At 43.9% G+C, this 12,573-nt stretch overlaps 1 protein-coding gene across 1 annotated transcript in view; it reads left to right on the top strand.

Moving 5' to 3' along the window:
• The window catches only part of SVEP1 (sushi, von Willebrand factor type A, EGF and pentraxin domain containing 1), a 128,742-nt gene extending 116,395 nt beyond the window's left edge, over positions 1 to 12,347 (top strand). Inside the window, exons 48-50 of the mRNA XM_056325171.1 lie at positions 4,840 to 4,935; positions 7,706 to 7,799; positions 9,822 to 12,347. Coding sequence (XP_056181146.1) covers positions 4,840 to 4,935; positions 7,706 to 7,799; positions 9,822 to 9,852 — 221 coding nt within the window. The 3' untranslated portion in view covers positions 9,853 to 12,347. The remainder of the gene's footprint in view (positions 1 to 4,839; positions 4,936 to 7,705; positions 7,800 to 9,821) is intronic.
• Positions 12,348 to 12,573: the final 226 nt, after the last annotated feature.

Here is a 12,573-nt window from a genome sequence, read left to right as displayed (position 1 = left end):
TTGAAGAACAGCCTGCTTCAGTGCTCTGAAGTCTGGTTCTAATAGCAATACATGATAGTTTCAGGGGGGAAAATGGGCTGGAACAGAGAAGATGTGTGTTCTGCTGGTGACTGCATTTGTTTCTTGGCTTCCTTTTCTATCAGTCTCTGGTTATAAACCTGATCAATTAATGGTCAAATAATACAGTTGTGTCACCTTTTCCATGCTGTCCTTCCTGACCTGTGTACCTGTACCCCACAAATTCTGGCCTGGTCTTGCCTCGCCTGGATCCCTGAATAGTTAGAGAACTGGATCTATTCTGATTGAAAAGAGCCAAATCTGACTCTTGAGTCTCTCTGAGATTTCCTGAGGAACACTGGGGATGCGGGTTTGTGCTGTGTTTCCCATCTTCTTTGTGATGGTTTTAGTACAAGGAATTTGAGAGGGCTAACCCTTTCATGCTGCCATAGCTGCTGTATGAGAAGCCTTATGACTGCACACATAGTTAGGCATGGGTCTGTGTGGATAGAAAAGTATTTAGCCTTGACATAAAGCTTTCGTGTGTCCAACATGTAGCTGAGGTGGTGTCACTGTCCCTGGCTGTGAGTGTACATGGAGATCTACAAAAATATGTGGCACCTCCTCCTGTAGTTCTTGGAGAGGAATGTGGTTCAAGCATTTTGCTAGGTAGATGTATCACATCTGAAAATGGTCCTCTGAATCTGCCTCTGCAGCTTTCAGGTCTTCTCTGTGGCAGTGTCAGTTCCACATGGCACAAGTTAGCTGTGGATACAGAATGAGGAGAAGAGATCTGGCAAGTTTTGTCCTTCTGCATTTACAGAAACTCCACCTACATGGTGCATTCACATAGCCCTTCTTTTGCTGTTCCTATGCCTCTCAGTACCACCACAGCCAGACATGCAAGCGCAGCCCTGTATGTATCCCAGTGTCAGCAGAAGAGGACTGAGCCCTGTGTCTGGCAGAATTGTGGGTTTTGTATGCCACCGTTGATTTCCTTACCTTACCATTAGTAATGATATTCTAATGTATACTTCAGGACCAGAGGATATATTTTATGCCCCCAGCCTTTTTGTTCTGTCAGCCCATTTCAGACCCTGTTTTCCTGTATGAGGAAAGTGAACAGACAGCTGACAAGCCAGATCACTCTTCATGCGGATACAGGCACTAGCTCTCTCTTTTTTTTTTTTTTTTTTTCACTTTAGCATAGGTATTGAGGAGAGAGGAAAAGGATTCCCACAACTGGTTAGTGCCACCTCAGTTTTCCAGCATTATTTGTCAAACAAGGTGCACCAGTGAACAGAAAAGATAAGTTTAATATTTGAAGTTGAGGACCTGCTGTGGAAGTCAAAGGGATTTTTGAGTCCTAGCATTGAGCACAGATCCAAGTGTTCCTTCTGCAAGTGATAGAGGAGCCAACGAGGAGAGGTGCGATCTTGGACCTTGTTCTCACCACCAAGGAGGGGCTGGTGGGGAATGTGAAGCTCAAGGGCAGCCTTGGCTGCAGTGACCATGAAATGGTGGAGTTGAAGATCTTTAGGGCAGTGAGGAGGGCACACAGCAAGTTTGCAACCCTGGACTTCAGGAGAGCAAACCTTGGCCTCTTCAGGGATCTGCTTGGTAGAGGGCCCATAGGATAGAGCCCTGGAGCAAAGAGGGGCCCAAGAAATCTGGTTAATACTCAGATTTCTCCAAGCCCAGCAGCGATGCACCCCAGCAAAGAGGAAGTCGGGCAAAAACACCAGGAGGCCTGCATGGATGAACAAGGAGCTCCTGGACAAAGTCAAACACAAAGAGGAAGCTTACGGGGGGTGGAAGCAAGGACAGGTAGCCTGGGAAGAATAGAGAGAAAGTGTCCAAGCAGCCAGGGATCAGGTTAGGAAAGCTAAAGCCCTGATAGAATTAAATCTGGCCAGGGATATCAAGGGCAACAAGAAAAGCTCCCACAGGTATGCTGGTGATAAAAGGAAAACTAAGGAAAACATGGGTCCTCTCCAGAAGGAAACAAGAGACCTGATTACCCAGGATGTGGAGGAGGCTGAGGTACTGAACAACTTTTTTGCCTTGGTCTTCACCAGCAAGCTCTTCAGCCACACTGTCCCAAGTTGCAGAAGGCAAAGGCAGGGACTGGGAGAATGAAGAACCACCCACTGTAGGACAAGATGAGGTTTGAGACCATTTAAGGAACCCGAAGGTACACCAGTCCATGGGTCCCGATGAGGTGCATCTGTATGTCCTGAGGGAACTGACAGATGAAGTGGCTAAGCCACTATCCATCATATTTGAGAAGTTGTAGCAGTCCAGTGAAGTTCCCACTGACTTCAAACAGGGAAACATAGCCCCCATTTTTAAAAAGAGAAGAAGAGAAGACCTAGGGAACTACAGGCCAGTCTCACCTCTGTGCCCAGCAAGATCATGGAGCAGATCCTCCTGGAAACTGTGCTAAGGCACATGGAAAATAAGGAGGTGATTTTTGACAGCCAACATGGCTTCACTAAGGGCAAGTCATGCCTGACAAATCTGGTGGCATTCTACAATGGGATTACAGTATGGGTGAATAAGGGAAGAGTGACTGATGTCATCTACCCGGACTTATGCAAAGCATTTGATGCTGTCCCGTACAACATCCTTGTCTCTAAACTAGAGAAACATGGATTTGATGGATGGACCACTGGATGGTTGCACTCAAAGAGTTGTGGTCAATGGCTCAGTGCCCGAGTGGAGACCAGTGATGAGTGGTGTTCCTCAAGGGTCTGTGGTGGGACCAGCGCTGTTTAACATCTTTGTGAGCAAGAGGGACAGTGGGATGGAGTGCACCCTTAGCAGGTTTGCTGACAACACCAAGCTGTGTAGTGCTGTTGACACACTGGAGGGAAGCGTTGCCATCCAGAGGGACCTTGACAGGCTTGAGAGGTGAGCCTGTGTGAACATCATGAAGTTCAGCAAAGCCAAGTATGAGGTCCTGTACCTGGTTCGGGGCAACCCTCAGTATCAATACAGGCTGAGCAGAGACTGCATTGAGAGCAGCCCTGAGGAGCTGGCGGTACTGGTGGACAAGAAGCTCAACATGACCCAGCGATGTGCGTTTGCAGCCCAGAAAGCCAACCGTCTCCTGGGCTGCATCACAAGCAGCATGGCCAGCAGGTCAAGGGAGGTGATTCTCCCCTTCTACTCTGCTCTCATGAGAACCCACCTGGAGTTCTGTGTCCAGCTCTGGGGCCCTTGGCATAAGAAAGACATGGACCTGCTGGAGGGAGTCCAGAGGAGGGCCATGAAAGCGATCAGAGGGCTGGAGCACCTCTGCTATGAAGACAGGCTGAGAGAGCTGGTCTTGTTCAGCCTGGAGAAGGGTCTGAGGAGACCTTATAGCAGCCTTGCAGTACCTAAAGGGGGCCTACAGGAAAACTGGAGAGGGACTTTTTACAAGGGCTTGTAATAGGACAAGGGGGAATGGTTTTAAGCTGAAAGAGGGTAGATTTAGATTAGTTATTGGGAAGAAACTATTTACTGTGAGGGTGGCGAGACACTGGCACAGGTTGCCCAGAGCAGCTGTGCATGCTCCATCCCTGGACATGTTCAAGGCCAGGCTGGATGGGGCTTTGAGGAGCCTGGTCTAGCGGAAGGTGTCCCTGCCCATGGCAGAGGGGCTGGGACGAGATGTCTTTTCTAACCCAAACCATCCTATGATCTGTCAGGATCAGGCCACACTGAGACCACTCAGCTCTGACAAAATTCGGTCACCTAGTAGTTCACAGTGCATTTCACAGATAGCAAGATAGATTCATCTTCCTGAGAGAGGCCTGACCACTCTAAAAAACAGGCATTACTAGTTTAATGACATAGATAATTACTGTTGATATGGCTTAGTCCTGTGAGCTCTGTGGAAGTCCGCTATTCTTTTCTTATCCAGGCTGACTGTACCTGCTCAGCTTGACCTCTGCTATGCAGCAGAAAAGGAAGAACCCCTGCACCGGTCCCCCACAGCCCCCCATCCACCCTCCCAGTATGAAACTCCATTGGAAGTGCTACTTAGGGGTCCAAATTTGAGACCCAGCTCAACTGTTGCTCTTCTTAGAGCATCTTCACACAAGTAGTACTTCATTCAGTTAGGGTAGCAGAGGTGGCAGTTTTGTAAAGGTGCTTAAGTCGTGAAATTGTGCACATTGGACAAGTGTGTAGATCTGCTCACAGAAGCAGTATAGCTTGATTGGTGCTCAGTCCAAAGGCCATCAGCTGCTTGGTAGCTGCTTTGTTCCCTCCCCAGAGTTTCCAGCCACAGCCAATCTGTTGCATCCAAAATGCCTTATACCAAAGCTGTCTTTCTGTGGCAGGCTTGTGGTGTCACCTGTCTCAGCATGTTTTCATGGGCCCAGATCAAGTGCTTTTCTATGGGTAGTGCATAGATGAACACGTTTTGCATGTTACATTTTGGGACCCCAGGGAATCGACAAACAATCCAGTTTTTTGTAATTAAAGCATGAACTGGGTTTGTTAGCCACCATCACAGAAGTGGGTAGTGTCTGTGGGCATTATGCATGAGAAGCAAGCAAACAGCTCTGCTCATTTCCAGTGAGCACAGAGCCTACAGGCATCTGAAGGACTCTAGCAACTGCACCAGTCTGTGCATTTGTTTGTCATCATTCCTTCTCGTTTCTGGCAGTTATGCCAGTTGTATTTGTTGCTCGTGCCTTGTGGGTAGATGCTACTCAGCTCTGCTGATACTGCATGCAAACAGTCAAGGGACAGTAAGAGTTTCTAATTAAATGTAAGTTCTTTTCTTGCACACTTTATTCTTTGTTTTCATGGAGGTAATTCTTTTCACTGGTTCTCTTCTCCCCTTAGCGATATGCATTCTGCCATGTCTCAATGGAGGTCGCTGTGTGGCCCCTTACAAGTGTGACTGCCCCGCTGGATGGACTGGATCACGCTGCCATATAGGTAAAACTCCTTTCACCTGCATTTTTTTTCTCGCTTTTTGTGACTGCTGTCAATACCTAGCACAGTTCACTAAGGACTCTGTAGAACTACTAAGCTTCTCATAGGAAAACCCAGGCCTGCAATAATATTCCTGGAGGATTTACTGTCCCCAGCTGCAGACTATTTTCCAAGTAGTCCCTGATGAGTCTTTCAAATCCTCGGAAGAGTTTGCTCCCAGAAAGGACAGACAGCCTTCACAGGAGTGCTCTCTGCAAAAAGCAGAGAGGAGAGTATTTCCAAACAGAATAAAACTAGATTGTCCATTCCAAGAAGAGTTTGAATTTTATTTTCATCTTCAGCACATGCAGATCACCACAACTCACAAACAAGCTGCAGGTACTATAGAGGTTTTTCACCGCATAGCTGTCTACTTTGGGGGCTTCCCACATACTGCTTGAGTTCTGAGCAGTGCAAGGATTTGTTTAAAGATGTCTGAGTTTAATGGGTACGTGGTACCCATGTAAGGTACTGTGTACATGGTATGTAGGTACCTTACATCAGGTATCATCTACATTCTCTGAACAAACGCAACACGCTCTGCATTTTACTAGATCTCTCACTTGCACCTAACCAAGGCTGAAGGGCATGTAGCACACCAAAACAGCGAGGGGAGTGATTCTAGGCTCCAGACCTGTGTTCTGGCAAGTCAGCTTGTGTCAGATGAGGCTGGTTTGCAGTTAGGGATAATATTTGAACCCAGGTTTGGGATATATGGTTCCACATCAAGACTAACCAATTTTTGAAAGGCTTGTCCCTCTGTAAATAGACAGTAAAACTCATAGTATTTGAGTGATGATTGAAATGTCTTTCCATCATTATCTAATCTCATATTAAATATTTTTTAAATTGTTTTATGGTTTGTGCGCTGTATTTTTATTGTCCAGGTGCACCTTAACTGATTGTTGACAGGACCTTAACGTGAAAGCCCGGTTTTGCCTTCCCGCAAGACTTTGGAGTGGCTGGTTGGGTGAACTGGAGGAGGATTTCATGCTTTTGTTAATGAACGCTCATATTATTTGTTCATCTGATAAGAATAGTGAGTCGGGGCGTTAAGCTCTGTGACACACTGCAAACCCAACTGTCCTTCAGCAAATTGAAATTCCAGAATGAACAGTGCCACTCAGAACTGCTGTCTTTTAAAGGGACACTTGCCTAGCACGTGTATCATTTCTTCTCATATTTCACAAACTTTGCAACTATAACAGCATAGGTAGTAGAGGAGGATAAATGACTTCTTCACTTTTGGACCAGCCATTCAAATCTGTTCAGGCTGATATGCTTTTCAGTTGCTAAAGAAAAAGTTCTAGTGAACAAGTGCATCTGTGCCAAAGCCTGTTCATAATAGCTCATAGCCACTGCTTATGAAGCTATTAAACCAGTTCTCATTTTACTTACTGGGTTTGACCTTTTGCCATGACAGAGCAAAGTGAAATGAGAAATATTTGGATTAACTACTGGTCCCACAGGAATAATGATGTGCATAAAGAAAGAGCTAAAGATGTTTCATTCACATGCTTCATTCCAGAATCAGAAGTCATTTTCAACACAGCAAATTTGGTGCACTTAATGTCACAGGGATGGTCCATCTCTATAACCTCCTGCCATTGTTTGTTGATGTTTGGCCCGGAGGAATGAGAGTAGTGTATTTCCGTATCCTTTCGCATTCCTGTGGTTGTTCAGTTCCGTTTCCTGTAATTCCATTTTATCAGTGTTTCCTGATAGATATTCCTTCGAAAAGTATTACGCAGCATTTGTCCTCACTGGTATCTTTAGGTCCATTCTCTAGATATAACATTACCTGCTTAAAAGACTTAACGTATTTCAGCTTTCCTGTGATACAAATGTCTGCATTTGAAGGACATCACTAAGTGTTCTCTAAATCTGTTCTGTAAATTGTATGATGCTTTGTCTTCCAGTCTCAAAATTGATAGGAAGACTTGAAGGTTTGACTTTTGTTTGGTTACTTGATATTCTTGGGTTAGGCTGTGTGGATGTGGCTGTGCAGATGTGGCCATTTCACAGCTGGCATGGCACAACCCTATCAGGCAGGCTAGTGTTTGTTCTCTAGTTCACATGTCCTGTTCCACCTAGTAACATCTCTTATGGCTATCCAGTTTCTTTCAGGAATGTACTGATGTTCTGTGCTTCCTTTCCTTGACTCTATACAGGTGCCATTGTGTAAAGTCTTACTGCTTGCCTGCCATTGACCTGTAAATGGCTTTCTGACCTTTACTTTCTCTGTTTATGCTGCCACTCTCTGTACTGTTTTACCATGCCTGGTGTCTGCTTGTCCTGAGTACGCTTAGCCATCACATTCCTTTCAAATAAACACCCACATTTTCTTCCTAGAAATAAGGCCTACTCTCCTGTTGGTCTTCTGACTCTGCTTTTCTAGTTCCTCCACTTGCTTCAACTTGAGACAGAAAGAACAGAGTTTTTAAGGCAACATAAAATAATATACTGTCTGTTTCATGTGGGTTATACACTGTAGCAGGTGGCAAAAGCAGCAGAGAGGGTCAAATGACGTACAGCAGAGATGTGCTTCTAAGGCTGCACTTTCCAGAACAAACTGTCTTTTACGGCAGACTGACAGCTGATGTTTATTATTGTAGTTTTGAGAGTAGTTCATTCTTAACAGAATAGTGCAGGCTGGATTTTCAGTGCTTTGTTCCTTAGCTTGTTGTGGGTGTGCTCATTAATGCGTCTCTTACGTGTGTGTATTTCTATGCAGCTGTTTGCCAGCTGCCTTGCTTAAACGGTGGGAAGTGCATACGACCAAATCGGTGCTATTGTCCCTCATCATGGACCGGACATGACTGCTCTAGGTAAGTGTTGCTGAGCACTGTCCCATAGCTAGGCTGAATCACACTAAATCTGAAGAATATGCAATTAATTTTGCACATTTGGAGAAAAATGTAGATCCTATAAATCAGTAGTCGTTGGATGGCTCGTCATTTGTGGACAGCCTGGAAAGACCTTAAAGACTACTCTGCAAAATGATTGCCAGACTTCTAGAAAGCTCAGAAAATGGTACATTTATATGTAAGGAGACAGGCAAACCTGCGAGGTTTAGCCTTATTTCTAATGATGCAAATGACAGTGTTTGTTGTGGTGTAATACAGAATGTTCTTCAGGAAATTTGGGTGGCCTACTGTGTACAAGTGTTCTTTCTGAACTGCATGTACCTCAGGTGGGTCCAGGTTTAAGATTAGGGTCATGCCACAGATGTTATAAATAATAGTTCATTTTACACCTAGTGTTGAGTGGTGTAATCACTTGAACACAGTGCCTCTGAGTCGAGTCCCAGTTCATCTGGCGGTGCAGTCCATGTATCAAGAGCCCCAAGGACTGGTCTTAGATCTGGTTCATATGTGCTCTCTTTTAGAAGAGTGTTACCAGTGCTTGTGTTTTGGTTTGCTGATTCATGTCTAATGCGGCAAATAGCGGACTACGTTTTCAAATCAGTGAGCCCCATCAACATGCAAGGCAGCATTTATAAGTCTTAATTGTAGCTTTGGTTTTTTGAAGTAAGCTTGTGAAGTTTGGGTGATTGGCTTCAGGGACAGTCTGAACAGGACTCAGTTTCTCTCTGGAAACCTGTTTCATTTCATGCTGCCATTAAGACCCACTTACAACCCTGAAGAGGGGAGGCAGGTGGAATGGTGATGATGTTGTTGTGGTCAGGAATCAGACACAATAACAAAATATACAGCATAAGTTCTCCTGCTCCGTGTATGAAATATTAATGAAGCTATGAAACACATGCTAATAAAAATATTTATACCTCAACTCACATAGGCTCCTATTGAATGCATTGGTCATTATTTTAGAAAGTTAAATAAATAACAGCTGAATATTAGTGTTTTTCTCTGGGATACAGACAAAGCCTGTTAAATTGTACATTTTTTCTAGTCTTCCTTCTGGACAGGTAGTGACAGACATTCTTCCCTGTCTTTCTGATACACTGTGTATCTTAAAGCTGCAGAAAAGATGCTTGAGAAATTACATTGTCCAGAATAGTTTTCATTTGTCAGCTGTGATTATATATGCCTAACTGAAGCAACTTAAATGTACTAACAGTATCCTGCTTTAGACTGAAAGCGACACATCTAAAGTCTGGTAGTATTTCCATTTAGGACATGAAGCAGAGAAGCCCAAATCCAGTGGATTTAGCAGCCAGAAACAGAGTTTATCTCCGAGGCAAAGTAAAGTTTCAGTCTGTTACCAAACTGAACTCATGTTGGTTTTGGGGTTCCTTTGTCCAAATCCACAGCTCTGTGCAGCATTGTGAAGCCTGAAAGAAGGTGGATCATTAACCTTACAGGCTTGCAGTCCAGCAGCTCATCCATCCAGGAGCTGTTTGAGAGGAAGTTTTCCACACAAAACTGGGAGGGTGGAGAGCAGGGGACAGAATCAAGCACTGAGATCTGTTTGGTGTTTTGTTAAACTCTGGCTTCAGCACTGGTGGGCCTTTGTGGGGTACAATACTATTCTGAGGACTCAAAAACAATACAGCCAGAACAGGAGTAGGTGCCATGATAGCAAAGATTTGCTGTTGCAGGTTAACTAGGTGTAATTTATAAGGGGAAGCTGAAAGGGCCCAAAGCTTTTATCAGCATCCAGGACAGGATTAGCTCCAAGCCACCCTGTGATGAGTCATGATTTACATTAAATGCAAGGTATCTCTATTCCCAACACCCCCCCACTTCCCTTCTCAATAGGCCGCCTTGAGCTTTTGCACTCTAATCCTGGTGTACTTCAGACACCATCCTCTTGTGCCTCACTGTTGATCTTGTTTGGTATGTTCAGTAATATGATTTTATTTTCTTTGGGGTTTTTTTACACAGGAAACGGAAGGCTGGATTCTACCCCTTTTAACATCAGAGCAGCAGTTCTACATTCAGATATCTTTCTTCAGCCTAGGCACCAGGGCTTGGAATCTAATGCATTGTAAATCAAATCCATTGCATACCTCCCCCCAGCTCCCTTGTTTTGTATTTTATTTTGTGATACACTTTTACTATACCTTTTCATTTTTAAAGAAATCCTCTGTATTTTTCATTTACAAAAGTATTATCAAATATATGCTGCTACACATGCAACATACACATACAAACGTTAAGATTTCTACTGTCCACTGAGGAAGTGGTTGTGTAAAGTGAAGTCCCTCCCATTTCTTACATGTAGTAAGCTAATTAAACCATATTATACTGCCAACTGTGATTAAACAGAATGTGGCAATTCTGGTTACCATCTGCCAGATCATACTGCTGTCCAGCAACTCAACAGTAAAGAATAGTTAAGCAAGGCTAACAGAGCTGCTAAACTTTGCAATGGGCCTGTTTCTGAACTCATGTTGATGTAAATTAGAAACACATGTGATAAAGTCCATGTTGTAACTACAGGTTCTGGTGGGCATAAGAAGAAGATTCTGTAATGTGTATTATGTGACATTAACATCATTGGTGAGTGACTTAATAGAAGGCATCAGAATGAATTTTACCTGAGATTTACCGGTAAAATAGTCAAAAATGTAAAAGAGATAAGAGAACTTCATGTCATTTAGGGAACGATGGACAAAGTTGAGCCCACAAGGCCTTTTGGATTATGGGCAGTTCAGGTGTAGCTCTAAAGCTGAATAATCCAGGATCCAGCAGTGGGAAGCAGGCAGACAACTGAAACTTGTGCTTCCCACTTGCTGTGGGACTCACCACCATCCTTTTCTTGTGTAAATTAAGAAATACATGTCTAGCAGCTGTCAGCTAGGTGAATGTTTTTGATACATAGGGTTTGAGTCCCAAAACTAGACTGCCCCTAAGACGGAGAGAGAAGGCACCAGTTATGTTTACAGGTGAAACTTTGCTATTTGCCTACAGAAAAGTTGTATTTGTTTTATGCAGACCCCTCAGACAACTGGAAAAGGCCTCTTTTGAGTACATGCTTAGGCAAAAATGCTTAGCTGAGTGAGAAACACTGAGAGCACACAGGCTGTCAGATTTCTCTTTTCTCAAACCGTTGATCCCATTGCATTTGAGGATAACACACACCTGAATGCTGTCATTAAGTCATGCACTAATGAATTGAGATGCTAAGATTTACCTACAATTAAGCAGCATGGTGGGATTACAAGATGGAAGTCACACACATTTTTTGAGGTCAAGTGTTTGGTAATTATAGTCAGTGAGCAAAAAGTCTGATCTATAAGAGAAGATGTTAGAGTGAGAACCTAAGAGTCATTGATCAGAAACTCCATTTTTCCCAGTAATAACAGAAAAGCATGACTTGCAGGCAGCACTGGGAAGAAGGAGCAATAAATTTTACCTTCTGTAGCATTCCTGCTTAGTTACCCTGCAGATTAAGAGTGTGCACAACCTGCCCAACTCCTCCCCCGTTATAGGTTTACCTTCCTTTTATGAATGCATGAACTTGGACACAGGAAAATGGGATGACACCAAAATGAGCCCACACCAGGGCACTAGTAAACACTGACACATAATTGATGGCTGTTAGCCCAAGACCAGAAATGCGCAAGAAAGAAACAAGCAAATTTGTGAGTCAGTAAGAACTTTCAGCCAATTAAAAGAAAAACAGATAGGTAAAGAATAGGAGTCATTAGGGGATCAGATTAATGTGAATGTAGAATCCTTCCCAGGGGGAGCTGCAACAATCTGGTTGTTTCAGCTCCCACAACCTTCTTTTTCTAATGGACTCTGCTAGCACGTAGCAACAATCTTCTTGTCTCCCAGCTCCACAGCCATCAATGTTTACAGCTTTGACTGAAGTTAGTGTTCATTAAATAATGTCTGCATTTCAACCTGTAGTCACCACCATTTGTAGGCACTTTGTTCCTTAACCTCATTGCTGCCTTAACAGCAGTGAGCAACACAGGACTTCTCAAAGGAAAGAGTGCATGGGTGAGAAAAGCAGATCTTTGTTTGTATGTCACTCTCGTGTTTTGGTCCCTTTTCCAGTGTGCTTCCCTGGTGTGTGCCCTCAGTCTGCCCTGGTGATCTCCAGAGCAGAACACCAGTGGTGATGACAGTGCTTAGAGCTGGCAGGACATTTTTGGAGACTTCAGGGCTGCAGAATGTCTTTTAGCAGTCCAGCTTCACACTAGTGACTAGTACATGGAATCCTGGGACCAATCCAGTCAACATGTTTCATAAGGAGATGTGGTGGTAGGACAGAGTAGCTGAAACTAGAGGCTGTTACATTAGTGCTGTTTATGATGTTTTGATACTTGCTGGAACACTCTCCCCTCCCTACCCAGTACTGTATTGTCATTTATGTCACTGCTTGTTGTGTGTTTTAAACAACTTCTGTGTGATGCACTTTACACTGTAAATAAAGTTGCACCGTGTTTAGTACCCATATAGAGGCAACATTGCATTCTTAATGACTTGCAACAAAAAATCTTGACCTGCCCTTCAGGACCTGCTGGCAAAGCCTGAGTATTAGGGAAAGGGAACTCCACTCAAGGGAAAAGACAAAATAATTGCCAGGAATCTTAAAAGGATGTGCTGGATTCATCCAGGTTTGATCTTCGGGTAAGAATGCAGTTAGCACGTAATTTTTCAAATTCTTTCTGCTGCTAGAGCA

This window comes from Falco biarmicus, chromosome Z, assembly GCF_023638135.1.
Source record: "Falco biarmicus isolate bFalBia1 chromosome Z, bFalBia1.pri, whole genome shotgun sequence".
NCBI lineage: Eukaryota > Metazoa > Chordata > Aves > Falconiformes > Falconidae > Falco > Falco biarmicus.
The sequence above is the reverse complement of the archived record's forward strand: the minus strand, read 5'-3'. Positions and strand labels throughout refer to the sequence as shown.